This window comes from Bactrocera tryoni, chromosome 4 (assembly GCF_016617805.1).
Source record: "Bactrocera tryoni isolate S06 chromosome 4, CSIRO_BtryS06_freeze2, whole genome shotgun sequence".
Taxonomy (NCBI): domain Eukaryota; kingdom Metazoa; phylum Arthropoda; class Insecta; order Diptera; family Tephritidae; genus Bactrocera; species Bactrocera tryoni.
Window position 1 is genome coordinate 32583012 of NC_052502.1, and position 22896 is coordinate 32605907.

At 38.4% G+C, this 22896-nt stretch overlaps 1 protein-coding gene across 2 annotated transcripts in view; it reads right to left on the reverse strand.

The window, feature by feature from the left end:
• The window catches only part of LOC120773705 (serine-rich adhesin for platelets), a 121368-nt gene that overhangs the window by 64399 nt on the left and 34073 nt on the right, over positions 1 to 22896 (reverse strand). For both annotated transcript variants that reach the window (XM_040102739.1, XM_040102740.1), the window contains 3 exons: positions 3754 to 4748; positions 719 to 955; positions 158 to 585 (listed from right to left, as the gene is read on the reverse strand). In XM_040102739.1, coding sequence (XP_039958673.1) covers positions 158 to 585; positions 719 to 955; positions 3754 to 3888 — 800 coding nt within the window. In that variant the 5' untranslated portion in view covers positions 3889 to 4748. The remainder of the gene's footprint in view (positions 1 to 157; positions 586 to 718; positions 956 to 3753; positions 4749 to 22896) is intronic.

The following is a 22896-nucleotide window of genomic DNA, read 5'->3' on the forward strand; positions in this document are numbered from 1 at the left end:
ACTCTCTTTAAGAATAAAATGCTCGGCACTTTCCAGCAAATATAAATAAAGTGGCGAGTAATTGTTGAGTTGCATAATTTGCAGAGCGAATAAATTTCCCATAAAATAATATTTATACACGTGTATTTGTATGTTTTGTAAATATTTGCGCACTTACCGCGACAGAAATGCACCGCCGCCATCGTCGCGTATCAGTAAACGGCCGCTGTTGTGCTGGTGCAATCCCTGCGATGACATATCGATAAACTCGCCGCTCCCCACCGCTGTGGGACGGAACCTGCTGCTACCCGAGCTCGTAACACTGCCCGAACGACTAGCCTTTCCACCGGCGCCGCCAACAACACCGCCACTAGTACCACCACTCAGCTGTGGATATGAGATCAATTGCTGCTGTTGGTGTGAAAATGATTTTGTTGTCGATGTCGATGTAGATGCAGATGCAGTCGCAGACGCTGCAGCAGCTGGTATGATTGATATTAATGCGCCAGCTGCATTACCATTGCCCACAGTCACGGGCGATGGTATGGGTCGTGGCGCTGTGGCAAGACGATTGGTTTCTGGTGTGTGCGCGATACTCGTATAATGCTGCGGGTTGGTGGGGTGAGCAATGCCAACGACGGAGACGGAGACGGAAATGTGCAAATGGGCAGGAATATGGTTATTAGTAATTTGTCATAAATATAAATAAAAGCAAAACAAAAATAACTGGTGAACTTACCATCTGCAGTACATCGCACTCCTTGGGCACCACATGCAACGTCAACACTGAAGGCGTTTGCTTGATCATCGACACGATTGTACTGTATGCAAGCCCGGCGATGGGTGCGTTGTTTACCATTAGAACGCGATCGCCCGTCTGCAGGTTGGCGTAGTGAGCAGGTCCGTTCGTTTGAACTTCTTTTATGAAAATGGTTTCCATCGCTTTCACTTGGTGGTGGTACGGATCAGATGCTTCCTACACACGCCAAAGCCAGTCGGTTAGTTAGTCAGCGAGCCAACCAGCCAGCCAGCCAGCCAGTCAACCAAGCCAAGCCAAGCCGAGTCAAGTCAACAATCCAACAACGCAACACAACGGCAGTCAAAGTGAGCCAACAACACCGAAAAATCGAGCGGCGGCGAGAGCAGCAATTGGAGTCGCAGTGGAAATCGGCGGCAGCGTCGTTGTGTGTGTTGCGATTCGTGTGCGAAAGAGGTGAAATAAAAGCAAAAAATTGAGTGAGTGAATGAGTTGCTCGACGGTTAAGTGTGAGAAAGTGTGCAAAATAAAGCAAAAAAAAAAAAAACAAAAAGTAACATAATAATAACGCCAAAGTGGCGAGAGGGGGCGGTGGTGTAAGAGATATGTTGGTAGATTTTTGTTTAATTTTTATTTATTTGTTTTGTTTTTTTCTCAAATGTATGTATTTATAATGTCTGCTGTGAAAAAATAAAACTCAACGAGCAATGTCTGTTGGTTGCAAATGCGAAAGAGTGCTGTTGGTGGTGCTGGTCGGTCGGTCGTCACGTTCGTTTTTATTTTACGAGTATTACTTTTGCTATTGTTGGAGGTGTTTGTGTTGTTATTTAAAGTGGCAATCAACGAAGCATGGCAAAAACAAAAGCGAAAATGCTCAGCATAAAAGAAAGGCAAACTTTTAAGCCAAACAAAATCAGGGGGGAACAACAAAAACAACATACACTAAAAGTGCATGCGAATAACTGTAGACTGACCGTCTGATTTTACACTGAACGGGGCGCTTGACGGAAGTTCGCTTTGTGTGCATGATTTTATTGAGATTGACTTCAGTTGGTTATAAATGGTAGAGTTAGGCGCCTAAACCGCTTTTCGCAAAAGTAAGAAATTCTGGGTACCGATTTCGGTATCTCATTGGGCACGGAAAACTGTAACTGAGGACGCAGCCACCATAAAGAGAGACCTTACCAAAAGCATATGAAATCTGCTAGTAGTTCTTCGACATCCATCACTTCATGTCTCGTAATTAATGGGACTACTGGAGAATCAGCCTCACCCCCAGTAAATTCTGGTTTAATTATGCTTCTTGCAGGTGTCAGAAATATTACGACCGGTTTTTGCAGATGAAGTTCTGGATATTAGATTTGGATAATTCAAGGAATTGTTTTGTCACATATGTAATTTAAACCTCTGAGACAGTAAACTGATCGAGCTTTTTAACGATTTTGAAATTATAAAACACCTCCAGTGAAGATATCTCTAGATCCGCAAAGCAACCTACGAAAGATTCGTCAACAAACCGGACGGAACAAGTATCGAGAACTTTAGGGAGGACACTGTAAGAGCTTTTAGGGATTAACGCCTCCAGTGAATACATCTTTAGATCCGCCAAGGAAGCTTCGAAAAATCAGGCGTCATCAATCAGGACGGAGCAAGTGTCGAGTACCTTAGGTAGTACACTGTAAGAGCTTTTAGAGTGAAGGAGCTTTCATAACTTCGCAAAAGAAGCAGCTTTGGAGAATTTTCTCTTTCTATAGAAGATTTAAGAGATACGTGGCAATGTGGAAACTGATTATAAGCCTTTCAATAATGTTGCTGGAACATAAACGGCTTGATTAAAGTTTTGAAGGACGAGGATGTTTTTAAAGTTGGGAGGTGACAAAAATAGAAAATGTGTATACCTTTGAAACTGAGCTCTGCAGTTTAAATAAATAAGATTAATATATCCACAGCTTTGTTAAAACGACATTTATGATTTTAGTTTCTCTCCTTGAGAACCTGGACGATTTATTAGAATTACTTTTTAACAATCAAACCAAATTTGGTAGTTTTTAGCTTAGGTTAGGGTAGCTAAAAGATCGAACCTAACAGTTACCTCACGTGAACAGCTTAGCATATCGGCCCGTTGTGGTAACTGATATATAAGTAACTGGTCATAAAACTCTCATAAATCGATAAAGTGCTTCAAGTCTATCACAAATCTGTTAAGGCGGTTACTTTCAGTTTCGATTGTCTCCTCAGACCTCAATCTTGTAAAAGCTAGACAATGGAGGTGATAATAGCTGGATGTATCCAACACACCTCCTTCCATACAAATTTTAAAACTTGCGTCCGACAAAATTTGTAGCCTTACGAATGTCTAGAAAGAATTCCTACTATTGCGGCAAGATGAACTTTGTTAAGGACAAGTAGTACAGTTTATCTCCTGAGTTCAACTCTTGGCTAAAAGGATCACGTCGGTCTGAAGCTGGTCATTAACCAAGGACCGCTCGATCCAAAGGACGTAAGATGGCAACGGAGATTTTAAAAAGAAATCCTACTATTGCGGCAAAAAATTTGGATCTCGCAGTTACACAGAAACTGGTCATATATCAACGACCGCGAAATCTAAAAGTCCACTGCTAGGACGTAACATGGTAACGGAGATTTTATAATGAATTCCTACTATTGCGGTAAGATGAACTTTGGATCTCGCAGTCGCACAGAAGCTGGTCCTCAACCCACAATCGCTTGGTCCAAAGATCCAACGATTGTACGTAATCCGGCAACGGAGATCTAACATGTTTTCATCTTGGAACATCAAAATAATGTTTACAACTAAATTTCAAAACATCAAAAGCACAGATTTCGAACTTTCAGCGCATCCCCTTCCCCACTCTTCATATTCAAAATTTGCACACATGCGTAACCCATTCAAGTATCTGTCCGTGGGGCAAATAAATGTAATACCACCGTATGTGTAATATAATAGTGGGTATATTTTGGTGAGGCATATGTATTTCAACTTTAACGCGGCTTACCTGTGGCCAAGAGGGCTCATCTTCCGGTGGATAGGCAATGAAATGACGCAGCGTAAAACCGAAACCTTGATTTGGACGTCGTCGTATTACAACGACTTTTGGCTGTATGGCGCTACTATTGGTGTCTTGCAACATTTTTTCGGCAAATGCGGCTATTTTTTGTTTTACTTCAAATAACGGTGCGTTTGCGGCAGCACAGCCACTACTACTAGTAGTACAGCTACTATTATAAGTATATTCTAATTTGCTTTTGTGTGCAGTAGGTACGCTGGCGGTCACTGTCTTAATGTCACTTCTATGGTATTTTACTGATTACGTTGACGGACGTCGAAGACGGGCGAAACAAGGTTGATTATAGTATTTAGTAACGGTGAGATGGCAATGTTGGTTAATATTGGTTGTAGTTGGTGCTTGCTGTTGTTGTTCTTGTTGTTGTTGAAGACATGCGTTGTTGGCTGTGCGCGTTCTCAAAATGTCCCCATTTGTGCTTACATACATTTGCGCTATAAATGGTAATTTCAGGTTGCAGTTCTTTCGGGGTTGCCTTTGTTGTTGTAACTTGTGTGCTTTTTTGCTGAATGTTTTATGTTTACCACTTTTTAAGTTTTCGTTTTGAGTTTATTTTATTTTCTTTAAACTTTTTGCTTAACTTGTACTTTCTTGTACTCCGTTTTCGTAGGGGATTATGCGGTCTGATTCTTTAGTCCTTCGCTGTAGTCCTGCGTTCTTCGCCGCTCATCGTATACCATATCGTTTGATATTGGTGCGCTTCAATGTAAGGCTTCTTCGGCCTGTGTTGCACCCTCACTCACCACCCGCTTTTTAGGAATTTCGACTTCCGCCTTCACACTTCGACTTGCTGAGTTTCGACTTTCATTAAGTCATACTGTGGATTCACATTGTTCCTGTTCCGTTTTGAGTGCTTTTTTTTTGTTTTTAACTTTTCATTCCATGTTTACTTGTTGTTTATGATGCATTTGCAGCGTGTACATAATCTAAAATAAAAGCAAAAAAATAGAAATGGATCAGGTTAGTTGTCTGATTTCAGGTAATTAAGCTTATAAAAGACGGAAGGAAAGCTCAAATATATTTATAGACACTTCCTGTAAATGTGTGTGTGTGTGTGGCACGCCGCGCCAATTAGCTAAATTACCATTGGCCAGTAATAATATTACCGCTAAGTTAACTGGCACGTAGTCCAAAACGCAGTAATTAATAAAAATTTAAAACAAAAAATTATATACATATAATATAAATAATGCATAAAATAAAACAACAAAAAAAATTAACAAAAACCAAAAATAAAAAATTTAAAAAATAACAAAAATTTCACAAAAACAAAACGGCCAAAAACTAATTTACGAGCGAAACTTTAAACCTCATTTCCGGTGTCAAAAAAACTTAAAAAATTAAACAACAAAAACACACAGGTAATCATAAAAATTACACAAAATTAGCGAATTGCGCCAAAACTCTATTGGAGCACTCGAAACGAATTGATTATTTCCGCAAACAAAGCTCAGCTGTGGCAGACGAGGAGCAAATTGGTTTTCTTAAATTTAATTTCAGCTTGCTGCAAAGTGTATTGGTTACAACACCGAAGCAGATAAACATTTTTAATCCAAATTCGCGTAGTCAGCACACACTGATATACATACAGTATAGGGTGACTCAAAAGCTATGCTATTAAATTCATGGGTGAAAATTAATTATTATACAGAGAAAATGTTAAAAATTAATGAGGCAATGTTAATTTCGGCTGCATCGAAATTATAATGCCCTTCACAGGTGCATTTCTTATATCATAAAAGGGTATAAAAAATATTTTTCTTGACTTTCCTCGCTCGGTTTGTATGGCAGCTATATGCTACAGTGATGCGAATTGAACAATTTCTTCGGAGATTGTACCGTTGCCTTGGAAAATAATCTTTGCCAAATTTCGTGAAAATATCTCAAACAAATCGTCAAACAAAAAAGTTGTCCATACACGAATCTGATTTTGATCGTTCCGTTTGTAGGGCAGATATATGCAATAATGGTCCGATCTGAACAATATGTTGGGAGATTGTACCCATCTCTTGGACAATAATCTATGCGAAATTTTGGGAACACATCTTGTCAAATAAAAAAGTTTTCCACAAACGAATTTGGTTTCGATTGCTCAGTTAGTATGGCAGCTATGTATATGCTAAAGTGGTTCAATCCAAATAATTTGTTCGGAGATTGTAGTGTTGTCATGGCCAATAATCCAGGTCAAATTTCGTGAAGATATCTTGTCAAACAAATTTTTGTTTTAACACATAAATTCATTTGGTTAACTTACGGCGCACCCTAATGCACATATATTTTCGTATGCATGTTTGCAAGTGGTTGATTTTGCAAACAAATTAACGAACCGCGCAACAACAACACAGACACCTAACATGTAATTAAAAATTAATCAAAAATCAAAGCAACAAATTGCATTTAACCGTTAAACACACTTCTTGTATTTACTATATTTCCAAACTATGTTGCACGCTGTGCTGTTGTAATGATTTAATGCTTAAAATACATAATAAACAATAAATAATAAATGGTGTAAAATAAAATTAATAACAAAACAAAAACAAAAACAAGCAACCATGACAACAAGCATTGCAAATCACCGCTGCAACAACAACAACATTCAATCAAGCAACTATTGGCGAATAAAGGCGCACGCGTGTCAGCGCCGCTCACAGTGGGAAAGTGACTTTTATGAAAAATATTGTAAAATTCAATTAAAATTTAATGCCGCTGTGACGACGCTGCCATGATGCGATTATTGCAACAAAATACGTTAGACATGTGTGTGTGTGTGTGCTGGTCACTGACCCATTGTCTCGCACACGGGCAATTCATCACTAATACCTTCACGTCAGCTGGTCCATTCATTGCTTGCTTTTACGCTATTTCGGCTGTATTTGCGCCTGCGCAGCAACATTTCCACACATCCACATCCACACACGCGAAACACTCAGGTGTGATTTAGTGTGTTTGCGCAGACATTAAGCTCAAAACGTTAATAGAGTTAAAGGCTTTCGATTTACGACTCTGTGACACACGCTGCTGGAGCCAAGTCTGTAGTATGTAAATCAAATTTGCAACAACAAAATATAATATCATATAATATAAGGCGTGAAGGTGAAAAAATTAATGAATTTTAAAATTCAAATCAAAGCAAGAAGAAAATTTAATATCTTCAGTACATTACATATCTTAATCCGCTGAGAGCTGCTTAGATGTAGCTTAGCAAGCAACATTACATTTTTACACTTCGCTCCCAAAAGTAGGCAACGAATCGTATAACTCCTAAAGAACAAATGTCAGAATTGCCTTGTCTTTCACGAAAGAAAAAAAAATCCGACTGAAGTATATTTTTTATATAACGGGTGATTTAAGTAGAGCTACTTTTTTCAGTAGTCTTTTTTTTTTAAACAGATCACGCCTTTACTTTTACAAATCGTTCAACTTTATTACGAAAATTTACGTTCAATAAAGAATGTGTAAAGTTCGAAGAAGATCCGACATTTCATCGCATCAATCAATGGATTTATTGGGAATAGATAATTTCACGTTTTTGGCCGGTGGATTGGGCACCAAGATCGTGTAATACCACACCGTTAGGTGATATATTCCTGTGGGGATATATAAAGTATATGCGGACAACCCCGTTTCGATTCAGGCCTTGGAGCATCACGCGTCTCATTCGCCAGTTACCAATCGAAATGTTCGAATGAGTCATAGAAAATTAGACTCAATGGATGCATCATCTGCAACAGCCAATATTTGAAAAAGATAATCTTCGAAAAATAAATGCCAAAGAATGATCTTTCGAATGATAATAAACTGTTATCCAAAACATACATACAATGAATGCTATTAATACTCGTAGGGAATTAACAACGGGGTACCTAAGAGCCTTGGACTCGTAAGAGGTGTATGTAAAATAGCTGCTTCTGAAAAACTACCTGAGTAAATTGTAAAATGTATGTAAGAATATAATAAGTATATTGTATCGTTAGATCATACGTTTTTTAAAGTCAAAACAAATAAGCAATTGGGTCAAAAAGTATTGTGTCAATAAAGCTCTTCCCCGTGAAAATTGAAAATGCAACGAAGGCCTTTCGCTACCCTATTGCATTATATGATATGATTTGTGATCACATTTGATTTTTTGATCAACTTTGACCCGGACTGACATTTTCATCTATTTTAATACAAATCTTTACTATATCCATTTGGGCTAAGACAAGCATGTCAACGCTTAACCCAATTTTTCATAAACTTGTTACAAGCCAGGTTTTGATTTTTTGATTCCTGCACATTTTTTGAGCTCCATAAACCCACGTCTCGTCACCAGTAAGGATACATTTGTTGAATGTACGCTCCTCACACGGCGTCGTTTTGGAATTTATTCTGGGCTTGAACCCATCCATAAAAGCTATTAAGGTCCTTCGCTATTTACCTCATGTCAACACGCTGATTTTCAAGCATGATACTTTAACTTTTACGTCGTCATTAACAGAGATTGATGGATGTCAGCTTTGAGGCCAATTTGCGATGACTTCACGACTGTCACTAAGTACCCTCGCAAAACTAATACGGCTGTTTAAGCTGACATTAAGCAATACCAAAGGATCCATCAGCATCGGGAAGAACATATCCAAACAGGAAATAGAACAAGAAGAAATATCTCCTATCACCAAACAAACAGTTGTCGCACTAACGATTTGCCTCCCATGTCACCGTTGACAACGTCCGGTGTGTTTTACGTGGGCACCTGCTGACGACAGCCTTACTCCACGGCGCTCAAAAGCACAGCGGATCAAATCAATGCGTTGATCAGCGCCCTGAGAATGCTAAGCATTTTCAGTACCAATTGGCAGTGTGGAATGGACACACTAACCACCTTGGTAGGGTTCGAGGCCCATCTAAAACCTCTGCTGTGTTTTGGGTCCGGCACCCGGTTGCAATGCAACTCCACATTGAACTGACAAGTCAGTTCTTCCCGCGATTTGGGTTTTAACCACAACCACCACGATACTCCCCGAGTCCGCACGAGCAGGTTGGAGCGAACTCCAAGGGCTCCTGCTCCCCGTGGTACCAGAATTAAGTCTCCGGTCAGACCTCGTAGCCGAAACTACTACCAGTTGAGCTTCCATACGGCTCTGGACTGGTGGCCAGGGGTTGGACCCCATACACACATCCCTTACACACACCAATCATACAGAAACTAAAACCCTAATTTCCAGCTAACCGCCTTCGCCGCTTAAATAATTCACGCGCATACGACCCTAGCTGTTCGGTATTCCGACTAGTGGAGATCACACCACTAACATCTAATCGTCCATCAGTCCAGCTAATCCCCATACCACCCAGATCCCTAATGTCCGAGTACATCGGGCACTCTGCAATTAAATGCGACCAGTTTTCCAAAACTGCCCCACAAAAACACCCCGACGTATCCGAAAGGTGCCTCTGATGCAAAAATGCATTCAGATAATTTCGTAGATAATTTCGTCGTAGATTGCGTTAGTGTCGAAATCCAATGCAGAGAAACTCTTGCCAACAGGTGCTACTTCGAAATGAGTAGGCAATTGAGAAGTAAAGTCCTCTCTCGACGAAGAAAGACCAAACTCTACAAGTCACTCTTCATCCCCGTCCTACTATATGGTGCAGAGGCACCATTACAACATATGATGAGTCGACGTTACGAGTTTTCGAAAAAAGGTTCTGCAGAAGATTTATGGTTAAACTCTACAAGTCACTCTTCATCCCCGTCCTACTATATGGTGCAAAGGCAGCATAACAACATATGTATAATGAGTCGACGTTACGAGTTTTCGAAAGAAGGGTTCTGCAGAAGATTTATGGTTAAGCGATTAAGAGAAGCGGCCACGCTGGCTAGGCATGTCGTCCGAATGATGAAAACACTACAGTTCTGAGGGTATTTGACGCCGGGGAAGCAGAGGAGACCTTCATTCCGTTGGAAAGACCAGGTGAAGAACGACCTGACTACACTTGAAATTTCCAAGCTGTTATAAACTCGGCTATAACTGCGGTGTCTACGCCATGAAAAAAGAAGAATAAAGCTTGGTGAAACCTTCTGCCAGTGTAACTACTTGAGATACTTAATTAATTTTTTCTAGATGTTTCAACAAACTTCTGCTATCTGGTGGTCTAGGTCTGGTATTTCCGACAAACAGAGAATCCTATAAATATTACACCGAACAAGATTTCGGTTCAAAAGATAAATTTTTTCACATCAGAGAAAGGTGGCCTGTTAAATAAGCTTTTGGGTTAGTCGGGATTTAAGTCTGTATAGTTACGAATTGTGCGTTAAAAAATATATCCAAGAGTGATTACAATTACTTCACAATATTTGTAATTTCTTTTACTCGAGTTTGTTGTATATGTTTTTGATAAAATATCAGATATATATTTGTTTACGATAAAAAAACTCATCGGTTTTGATAAATTGTGTCTCACTGTTAAAAAATTTTTGACTTTTGTAATCAAACTTAGATTTTTAAGATTTCTTAAGCATCGCAATGAAAGCACGTGACAATTGCTAAGAAGCAAAAAAAAGTTTAAACTCGAGTTTGTGAAGCAACGACCTAATTATTGCTACCTCTAAACAATGTATTGCACAACTGCACCACTTTTTTCGACTAAACAGTATACCGCACAACTGATTTTCGAAAAACAAAGTTAATAGCATCGGGAACGAACTGACCTCAAAAATTCCAGCATTCGGCGCGTTCGAAATGCCAGAAATGAGTGCTAGTTTGAAACACTGCACTGTTCATGTATTTCGCAGCGGAGCTTATTTGACAGACTGTAGGAATGTAGACAAAATAATAATAGTGAGTGACTCAGGCTATCGCTGATAATTCTGAAAAGTAAAAAGTAGTGTTGAAACACAGAAAGGTAATTAAAAGAATTTTAATTAAAAGATGTACTTTTTTAAGTGAAATTAACTGTAAAACAAGCGAAAAAGTATTGTGAAAGAAAGCAAAGCAAAACAAAACAATAAAAACAGCAATGAAATCTTCGAAAATGTAGTTTCAACAAACACTTTAGCTAAAACATTAGCAGGCGGCTTCACTTTGAGTAATAAAATCCGGCGAAAACAGAACGAACTACTTTTTTGTTTTCTACTCATTTTTTTCGTTTTTGTTTTTTTTTTTTGTGGTGTTGCAACACTTTTTACTACTCCCATTAAATGAAGTGAAAATTATAACAAAAGGGAAAAGTACTGGCTCGCAGAAAGCCCTCAAATGGGCAACAGAAATGCTGCGCAATCGCAGAAAATTGAAATAATTATTTAACGCACACGAATTTGAGGTGGCAACTTGCGGCAGTAATAAGCCAAGATGAGGCAAGCACTTACCAGGCAGAGGCAGAAATAGCAAGCAGCAAGAAGAAGAGAGCAGAGCGAAGGCTGACTGACGGTTGTGCTGGCGCGGTCAGGCGGTGTATGAGTATTATTTAATAGCGCATTAAATTCATATTTTTAACGCGCTTATACAATACCCAACGCTAGGCGAACAAAGCGAGGCGGCGTGAGTGAGCGGGCGAGCGTTCGAACATAAAAATAAAAATTTCACACTAAATTACAATTAAATCGTCACACTGTTGTTTACATTTATGGCAACCAGCCGGCGAATTGGCGGTCCAACGGCCGCTGAATAGACGACAGCGACGATGACGACGACGGGGCTTGAAAGCTTGAATGGCACACTGACTGAATGCTTGAATGAGCGTGTGACGTGGCGCGCATGCCTGTGCAATACAAATAAATTTTCGGCCAACACCAACAACATTCACTTGTGTGTGTTTGTATGTAAATATGTATGCAAATACAATTCGAAGTGGAAAATAAAACAAAACAATTGCCTTGAAGGTTGTTGCTGGGCGGCACTTGCAACAATTAATTACCCAGGCTGGCAGTCGACGAAGTAACCACCCACCGGAAGACATGAAAACGTTGCATTGTTGTGCGTTCAATGTACAAATATAGTTTAATACTTCTGTAGAAATATTTTCTGTAATGAGGTAATCCTGGTGATCTGAAAAAAGTCGTATCTACAATTAAAAATTACTAACTAAATTCGAACTAACCTCAAAAATACTAGTTCGCGACTAGTACTTTGGAACTAAAACTAATAGAAGTTGCTTGCAAAGTTTAAACAGAATTTTAGGCACTAAAATACGATTTATTTTATTTATGTAAGTACACGAAAATCCTAACTTTCAAAATAAATTCGAACATTTTACTTTTTTAACTCAAACTATTGCTTTAATTTAAGCTTGATTTTGTGTGTTTTGAGGCAGATATCAGTTCTTAGAAAAATGTCATTAAAATCTCGTCAAACACATGCTTTTAAAAATGCCAGTTACTTTCCAAAAAATACCAACTAGTTGGACTCAAACTAGTTGTAAAGGAGTTTCGAACTAGTTCGTTTTACTGCGGGGTTTATATGTCATTATATAACATTTCGACTGCCAAAGATGAGTGTAGTTTCGGGTCGTATACTTGTAGCAGTGGTAGTCGCTGGATTATACTTTCCGGACTCTAAAGAGCGTATATCTAAAAACTTCTACAATTTGCCAAAAGTTCATTTTTAAACGTCTCTTATGAAAATGTAAACATTCGCACAAAACCCTGGACTGAATTTTCGGTCATTTCTCTATTTTAATCTAAACGATCGTTTTGAAACAGTTGCTGGTGATCTTCCAAGAGTTTTAGAAATGAAATCTTTTGTATTTTTTGTGATTTTTACACTCTTGCAACATGTTGTATGATAGGGCTTTAAAGAAGCAGCGTTCTAAAATGGAATATGAGCGTGGCGCCAACCACTTTTAGGTGAAGTCACATATCTCGAGACCCGTACGACCGATTTCAATAAAATTTAGTATGAGCCATTCATCTGACATTTTCATGTCACAGTGTGAAAATGGACGAAATCGGAGTACAACCGCACCTACCTTCCATATAACACAATTTAAAATTTCACCTATTTCTTTTCTTTTAAGTCTACAAATGAAGAAGCAATTAATATATCTGCATACAACTTTGCATGAGTAATGCCAAATTGTCCAAATCCAACATAAACAGTTCATTCTTGTAGGTGCCGAATACTTGATCCACAGCATATATTGGTCAAAAGTGGTTGAATCGATTCAACAAATAGGACAATATAAAGATTTTCGAACTTCCGGGTGTCTGTATACCTCATATATCGGCCAATATGTGAGTTATCTTAATAAAATTTATAGAGCGTGTTTTTTTAACGGAGTATATTTGTGCTGAAAATGAATAAAATCAGGTGAAAGACCGCCCAAGACCGCATATAACTAACAAGCAAGTGGCAAGAGTATGAAGAGTTCGATTATACCCGAACTTAGCTCTTCCTCTGTTATTTTCTTTTGATGTAAAAGTACAGAAGTTTACAGAATTTTATGTACTCTTTTATCGACGATACATTTTGAAAAATTTTGGATTCCCTGGAGTCGGTAGCCGATCTCCAAAAAAGGTGAGTGGCGGAGCATATTTTTTTTTTTTAATTATTTTTAAATTATTACTATTACGAGTACAATCAAAATTTTGATTTTTTTTTAAATGGCGGCTTTCCGCAAATAAAGTGATTTTTTGTGAAAAAATTTGAACTTTAGAATCAAATCAGACAAATAGTATATCTAAGAAGGTTGATACGGTGACCCCTCTGAAAAAAATGCGCCCGCGTTGGCAGGATAACTTCTTGCAGGATCATCTAAAGTGAAAAAATACGTGTTTTAGTTAAAACCTTAACTTAGAACTTGGACGAAGGAAAAAAACTGAAAATTGAATTTTTGGCAGACATTTTTACAAAAGAATTAAAATGCCATGGAAAATTTCGCGACATTTTTGTTTTTCAAATAGTTGTGATCGAAAAAAATCCTTCGTCCAAGTCTTCAAGAATTGTATCTCAAATACCTGTGTAAAATTTCATGAAGATTGCTTGAGTAGTTCTCCAGAAATCTTGCCCACCGACTTCAAAAAAACAGTTTCGACAAAAACACACTTAAAGACGGCGCACTTAGCCTAGCTAGCCTCGAGCGCACAAGTTCTCAAGGCTGTATTTCCGAAACTATTACTCGGATCAACTTGAAAATTTATTATAGAGGTGTTGTAGAATTTAATAAGACAAAAAAAAAATAGATTTTTTAAAACCCGTGAACCCATGTAACCCCTAATGAAGGAACAAAATCTTTACAACCCTAAAAAAGAAGCTCATCCGAATGCCTAACAATGGTGCAAGCTCCTCATGATCATCAAGAAAATGGAAGCGTAACGCAGGTGGAAAATAGAAAAAGGAAGATCTGATCACTTTACATTAACATTAACTAGAAATCAGAAATCAAAACAAAAATTTTATTATTTTCAAACAGTTACAATACTTGCGCACCTACCCTAGTATGCGAAGTTGCTGACTTATTACTAACTACTTGTTTGCTTTTAATTAATACTAGCGTTTAAATATTTCAATAATTGAGTGCGATCTTATATACACACATACACATACTAAATAAATGTATATTTTCCTATGTACATATGTATGTATGTACGGTAAGCACATATAATCTTACAAATTTCGTTGCAATACTGACAATTTCTTGTAATTAAGCGAACATTTTGAAATTTTCATTTTCAGCCAACCAAAAGAGATTGTCTGATAACTCGGCGACTTGTGTGTGTACGTCATACAAACATATACACATACTATAGCATATAGTGTGTACTTATAATGAGCAATCGGGCGAATATGCATATTCATAAATTTAGCTATTACACTTGTGTTTTTGTGAGTGGCTGTGTGCGAGTGCACATAATTATCGCTTTTTTAAGTATATTAGCGCTAATTTCTTAGCTCGCTCTTTATAGTTTCCAATAAATACGAAAAATACTGCTATTACAATTACTAATTTTGTTTCAATTTTTTGTTTTTTGTTTTTAATTTTTGTACTTTTAAAGTTTGTTCAGCTGTGCACTTTAATATCTGCGTTGAGCGCGAAAAGCGGCGGGCGTGCCGACGTTCGTTGGCCGTCGCTCATACGTGCCCAACCAACTGATTTCAAATTGAATTTTCAAATTAATTGAAGTGTTTATCAATAAACTAACTAATGGTAGCCAAGAAACTAAGCCGAAGCATTAGACCGCTCGAACGGCTGGCTAGCTTGTAACGCAAAAGCGCTTGAAGCAACGGTGGTTCGTTAAGTTTGATGGAGGCAATACAGTTTTGATTAAACAAAAGCGCTGTAACTAATTAAAAATTATACTGAAAGTTGATTAAGCAAAAAGATAGCACCTTTGGTATGTAGCTTTGAAATTTAGGTAAAATATTTGTATAAGCATGTATGCACTTGATACTATATGCCACTAAAATAACTTTCAATAAAGCAGTTCAAAAGTAATTTAATGCAACACTTCATCAGATTATATTATTTATATAGTTTCATTATTGGAAATCTAGTTTATTCTCTTCTGAAATGCATAATATTGGAACTGAATCTACAAATCAAATTCAAGATGAAATATCTCCTGTCTTGAAGCCACTGTGCACTCGCGACGAACAAAGACCAAACTCTACAAGTCACTCATCATCCCCGTCCTGCTATATGGTGCAGAGGCGTGGACGGAGACAACATCTGATGAGTGGGCGTTACGAGTTTTCGAGGTTCTGCGGAAGATTTATGGTCCTTTGATGAGATATATGACGAGATTGACATAGTTCAGCGAATTAAGGGGTTAGGGGTAGTTAGAATTTTCAAAAAATTAATTTTGCATTTTCGTTAAGTGTAATATCTTAAAAATATTCTTTGAAAATTTCACGTTGATCCGATAATTAGTGTTTGAGTTATTCGACAAATAACAAAGCAAGCTCGGGCACTTCAAAGCGCTAGTGTGAAACTCAAAACTATGTTTTTTGAATCGGCGACAACTGTAACTCGAAACCCGCTCAGTAGATTTTAATGAAATTTATACAGTTTTTAGAATACATAATAATCTCGGGCCTGATCGAAGGAATTTAATTTTTTCGAAAATTTCGATTTTTTAAGACCAATTAACTGTTGATTTTTTCGCAAAAATTTAGAAAAAAATTTCCTTCGATCAGGCCCGAGTTTATCTATTTATAAAACTTATTTTTTTGTCCGATTGGTTTTAGATGAATCTCCAAGGACTTATGGTTGTCACCGCAAGTACCTTCTTTTGGAACAGGGTCAACACAAACAACTATAACTTTGGAAATTAATTTTTTTTTTTAAATTTTCGTGACTTCTAGTCAACACATTCTATAATAATGCCATATTACTACTTTTGTAAAATAACACGATTTAATAGCAAAAAAAAAAATCTGAAAATCTCATTTTTTCGTGCCTCTGACTACTCCTAACCCCTTAAGAGACAGCGGTTACGCTGACTAGGTCATGTCGCCCGAATGGATGGAAACATTCCAGCTCTGAGAGTATTCGACGCAGTACACGCCGGGGAAGCAGAGGAAGAGGAAAATCTGCACTCCGTTGGAAATGCCAGGTGGAGAAGGACTTGGGTACACTTGGAATCTCCAATTGGTGCCAAACAGTGAAAAGGAAGAACGACTGGCGCGCTGCTGTAAACTCGGCTATAACCGCGTAAACGGTGTCTACGCCAATGAAGAAGAATAAAAATTCACATATAGACTAAGAAGATACTCAAGAATGATGACTACTTAGCCAGATAGGTTTCAAACCAGATGACTAGTGAAAAGGATATGTAAACGGGGCGGAACCGCTGAGGAAGGGCACAATCAGCTTTTCAAGGGTGGATCGAAACGCAGGGGAGTTTGTTAGAATATCTCCAGCTAACCTAATTTTAGACTTCGTATCTACTGCCGTCTTTCAACCAAAGGTAAATGCCCTCACAGTAGCACTGGATTCGTTAGTCCAGAATACTGTCTTTTTCAGAGAGGTCATCATTCACTTCAATAGCAGAATAAAATTCTCCATTTTGATCCAAAACCTTTTACTATCTTTCGGGCAAGAGATTGATTTATAAAATGTTCAATTCTTGCAGCCAAAAAACTGGTCCAACTGGTTTTCGACTTCCTGATTTAAAGTGAAGATTTTAATATCCAAAAAATTTTGCAGAGACCGAAACCCTTTGCCATCTTTTGGGCAGTAAATTGATTCCACGCTCATAAAATATTTGATCTTTGCAGGCAAAAACTAGTCCACCTGGTTTTCAACTTCTTGATTTGAAGTAAAGGTTTTCCCAAGCAAGAACTTTTGCAGATCCTCCCCCTTTCCTGATTTGAATCAAAGGTTTTCCCATCCAAAAATTTTTGCAGAGACCGTAAAAAGTAATAAACCGAAGTCTAGAGACTATGGTGGATGTGGTGGCACATCGCTTTCAAGCTGCAGAAAAGTTTATTCTGGTGGAGCACTACAACGTTTCTCTTGATCCATACTGGCCTCTTTTGTTTGAGTGCATCACTCAGTTTAACCACAATACAGTTCATAATTAATTGTGATATGGTCGGGCAAAAGCTCAAAAAAAACGATTATCATTTTTAGACAATGATTTTATTGGAAACACAAAACAGTGGTAAAAATCGTCAAACAAAATGTTCGCGTAAGGAGATCAAACTTCGCAGGAACCTAAAAAAAATATTGTATCAATCAAGGCTAAATTTTTTATCGAACAGTCCGGGTCATATTTGATCAGGCGGCCTTCTACCGCGAATAGCACCTAATTCGGTTTACCGAACCTTCGAAAGATTAAGGCTAAGAGTTAGCAAAACTGAGCTAAATTGTTTACCGATCAGTCCGGGTAATATTTGATCAGATGGAGTTCTAGGGCGAACATTCGAAATAATAATAGCTAAGAGGTAGCATAATTTTTGTCGACAGTTTCGATCGTCAGAAAACGTATCACAAGAATCATGACAATTTCTTGGCAAATTAGTAGATTTTAAATACCCAACAAAGCTTTGAAGAAAACTTTCTGCCAACCATTCAAATGAGGTTTCACAACCTAACATAACCTAACATAACATTTTAAGTACTGAATGATAACATTATGTTATTACAAGAAGACAGCTCTGCCATTTTTGGCATAATTTCTCTCATCTTCTTCAGTTACTGTCAGTTATTTCAAAAATCCCGTTATATGTTATTTTTACCACAGTTACACGCCCACCACATAGTAAAAAATATACAAACTTCTTCGGTTGCAAGAAGTGATGATTCTGTTATGTACATACATATGTATCTATGTTTAACGTTGTTGTAAGTGAAAAGTAATGTTAGAACTTGTACATTAATAGCTCTGTACACACACACACACACTCACACATATGCGCACTTTTATTTATAAGTATGCCAACAATTGCACTCACCGCCGCACACAACCCACGCACAATGACAAAGAATTGGCACACATTCCAAACAATTTATTCACTGACGAACTGACGGCCATAATAAATGTACATAAATACGCACACATACGCTGTGATATACGTATATATCACAGTACAAACATAGCAATTGACAAAGCGATTCATAAACAGCATAAACAAAAACAACGTCGGTGTATAAAACAGTCAATAGTCAACTGACAATTGACAACAACTGGCAACAGTCAACTGTCAAACGATGGCCACGCCGAGCGGAGGAGACACACCGCAATCATGCATACACACATACATATATATTTGTACGGATGTATGGGCCTAAATGAAGAGGAATTACAATTGAACTGATTGTCTGACCGCGCACTAAGTGAAATAACAACAATAATAGCAATACTAATGTGCGAGAAAAAAGCACAACAATGACGACAACAACATCAACAAATAGGTGATAATACTGAAAAGTAGCGCACATAGCTCAATTGGAAGTATCGACAGAATATATAGTTGACTTTAGTGTGTATATGTGGCACATTGAACGATTTCTTTGCTATCTGCTGTTATTCATTGAAAATCGACACTCAAGTAGTAACCGCACATATGTATGCACAAACAGTAACGGACAAAAGACTGGTTACTGGAGTAAGAGGTTTTAAAAAAATACATTTCTTTAAAATATACTTTTATACTATAGAACTTCGACTCATTATCAGACGTCGCTGTTTTAAACGCTGCTTAGTAAGAATAGAGAATAAGATCCCGACTAAGATCAGCCTCTTAAAGTTGCCTAGTGAATACAAGCATTGCACTTCGCTGACGATCGTAGCAGCCTGCCGGTCTACAGACTAGATAAGGAAGCGATGCAAATGGATCTGAAAGTGAACGAGGGCAAGACAAAATATCTTCTGTCACCAAACAAGTCGCACTCGCTACTTGGCTCACAGGTCACTGTTGACAGTCAGTCATAACTTCGATGTCTTAGATAATTTCGTCTATCTTGGAACTAGCAATAACACCAACAACAACCTGAATCCAAGGTAGAATAACTCTTGCCAACAGGTGCTACTTCGGGCCGAGTAGACAATTGAGAAATAAAGTCCTCTCTCGACGAACAAAAACCAAATTCTAGTAGTCACTCATCATCCCCACACTACTATATGGTGCAGAGACATAATCGATGACAACATCTGATGAGTCAGCCTTACGAGTTATCGAGAGAAAGGTTCAGCGGAAGATTTATGGTCTTTCGTTATTTGGCGTCAGCAAATACCACAGTCGATGGAACAATGAGCCGTAGAAGATATACGACGGAATTGACAAAGTTCAGCAAATTAAGAGACAAAGGCTACGGTGGCTAGGTCATGTCGTCCGAACGAATGAAAAACCTTCAGCTCTGAAAGCCGTTTACAAAGAATCACAAATTTTTGATGAGTCTAAAGAATTTTTCTTACGAAGAATCACAAATATTGTGATGATTCTAAAGAAGTTTCCGATCTAATCAAATTTGACCCGGACTGACAAAAATTCAGCATTCTCACGTATCTTTATTATCGCCTGAAAAAAGGCCTTTTGAGCCAATATAATAAGTGTATGGAAGATTGGATAAATAATATCTTTCTTCCATACACCCGTGATAAGTACCTTCAGCGCATTTTGGGTTGTCGGTTCGAACTCATGTTTAGAGCGCCATTTGCTAGATTCTTGGATGGTTTTTACGTCATAACGATCCATTTGACTAATGTATGGTATCCAGCTACGTTGCCAAAACACTATTTCGCGTCCCCTACTCGACATGTCTACAAAAGATTCAAGTCTTTTGATACTAGTACAGCATTCATACCCAGAACACTAACCGAAATATGAGATGCTCTGCTATCTACTTGATGCCAACACGACGCCATTAATTGATGTGGCGAATTTTCGATGATTCCACGATGTTTGCTGAGATCCTTGTGCCACTCAAATACTTGTGTTCGTGATAAAGTAATCTCCGTACAACCCGTCTGGAAAATTTACACGAACTCGTAGTCGTGATTCCTTTGGGAACACAACGGACATATGAAGCTCGAACTTCAAACGACCATGGAAAATGAGGTACCAATCTAAGAAAAAAAATATTTATTGACTCAGTTTGAGCGTGCAGTTTGTATGAACTTGAGTGGGAAGCAAGGCAGCTGTGGAAAGTGTACCAGAAGCAAGGACTTTACTTCTACTGAGTAGCAGGCCAAAAGGTATCGAGGTCAATGAAATAATGGACAAAATTACCAAGAATAGTGTACGGTTAACACCCGAAAACGTGATCAACATTGGGAAACCCATGCATTGTCTGGGATCTGGACAGAAACATGGTAAAGAAAAATAAAACTCTATGGAACGAGCTACATGGGTGAAAAACTGCAAAAGTCATATAGATCGGAAGTACATAAAATTCCTAATAGCACTCGGAAAATGATCGGAATACTAACTGGTCACTGTCTGGCGGCGACACACGCCCGCAGAATGGGGCTGACAGATCGAAAAGACTGCAGGAAATGTCAAGGCACAAAGTGGCAAGAGAAACAATGGAGTATCTCTAGTATACTTGTCCCCCATTGGCAAGAATACGTTATCAGCATTTGGGGTCCCCATGAACTCCATCTGGTATCGCAAAGCACCAAAACTGATCTATGCGTGGCTTATTGAGCCTATCAGATTAACATAACCTAACCTAACGGTCCCTACAAAAATACAAACGTTCCATAAAATATTCACTGTTAAGAAATCTGGTACTAGAGAAATCCTGACCCGGTTACCCACATTTCTCAAACATAAATATTAAAAAAAACTATGGCTTATCCAGTTACATGCCCACCGCTGTATTAGCCTATATACGGCACATACACATTCACCTAAGCAGATACTTTAGCGTTTAATAGAAATATTTTTAGAAGTCACAGCAGTGTTAGAAATGGAAAAGTGGAAGTCTAACGGCCCTCGATTTGAGCCGCTTCATTGCTTCATTCCGTTCATAAGTAGGTAATGAGCGAGGGAAAGGTGAAACTTCAGCACATACGCACACATACACCCATATGTAACATATAAACTTGTACTTGAAGATAAAAGCGCTCGTCAAGTAACATTATCTGGAAGCAGCGAAAAAAACAGAAATAAACGAATAAAATAAAACTAACTGCAAATGCAGTAAAAGTTCTTGAAAAAAGAGAAACAGAAACATACGTACACACATAAGACAACCAAGTCATCTGCCACGCGAGAAATCACAGCAATTTGAACACTTGCATATATGTTTGTGTATATATGTACATACATGTATCAATATTGGTGTGTTCTTTTCCCATGGAAAGTTGACGACTGGCAGCGACCCAAAATTGCTTGTAAGCGAATATATATTGATTTTAATTGAACTTTATTTATGAAGAATATTCGGAGAACACGTGTGTACTTGAAGCACATGCCTCAATATGCTCTACTCTTAACGGGACAGATGTCATGTGAGCTCGGGCTCTTTCCTGTTGTAAGTGGCAAGGTGAAAGTGTAGGAAGAAAGCAATATCAATTTTGTCTATTAGGATGAGCAGTTGGCCCTCAAAGCGCAAGTTCCTGGAAAATTTATAAGAATATGTTGTTGTTAGCTAGTTGTTGTTGTTAGGTGCTAGTTGCTTCATTTCTTTTTAGGAGCACCACCGAATCCCTTATCAATTGTCAATTGCAATTTGTAGAGAATTCTCTTTTGAAAACATCTTCCGACGAATTTGCTTTTTAATGCCCAGAACACACTGAAATTATGGAGGGAGGAATTATGGAGCAGAACACCAGGAGATGGTGAACCCGATTTCCCAATCGATGACAATGGATTGACGTTCCATTGCCCCACCATGAAAAAGTTCGAATAGCAATTACCCGCCTGAAGAACAACAAAGCGGCGGGGGCCGACGGATTGCCGGCCGACTTATTTAAATAGAATGGCCAAGAACTGATAAAGATCATTGGTAGAATATGGAATTCACAAAAATGGAGACCCTACAATCTGCGCCGCGGCGCCTCCTCAACATCGCATATAAGGTTCTATCTAGAGTACTGCCGTAAACACACTGATTTGATCTTATCTTATTCCCGTGAAAGGAAGGAAGATAGACACACACCACCTCTTCGAAGATTTTAAAGCCACCTTGGACAGCACGAAAAGGACTTGCCTCTATGCCGCTATATCTGAATTTGGTATCCCCGCAAAGCTAATAGGGATGTGTAAGTTGACGTTGAGCTATACCAAAATCTCTGTCATAATGGGGAAGGACTTCTCTGAGCCGTTCGATACCAAGCGAGTTGATCTTGCCAACTGGTGCTACTTCGGCCTAAGTAAGCAATTGAGAATTAAAGTCCTCTATCGACGAACACAGACCAAGCTCTACAAATCACTCGTCATCCCCGTCTTGCCATATGGTGCAGAGGCATGGACGATGACAACATATGATAAGTTGACGTTACGAGTTTTCGAGAGAAAGATTCTGCAGAAGAGGAAAATCTCCACTCCGTTTGAAAGAGCAGTGGAGAAGGACCTGGCTACACTTGGAATCTCCAATTGGTGCCAAACAGCGAAAAGAAAGAACGACTGACGCGCTGTTGTACTTTGGCTATAACCGTGTAAGAAGATATCTAGTTAAGGCATTAGACCACACTGTCATATGACT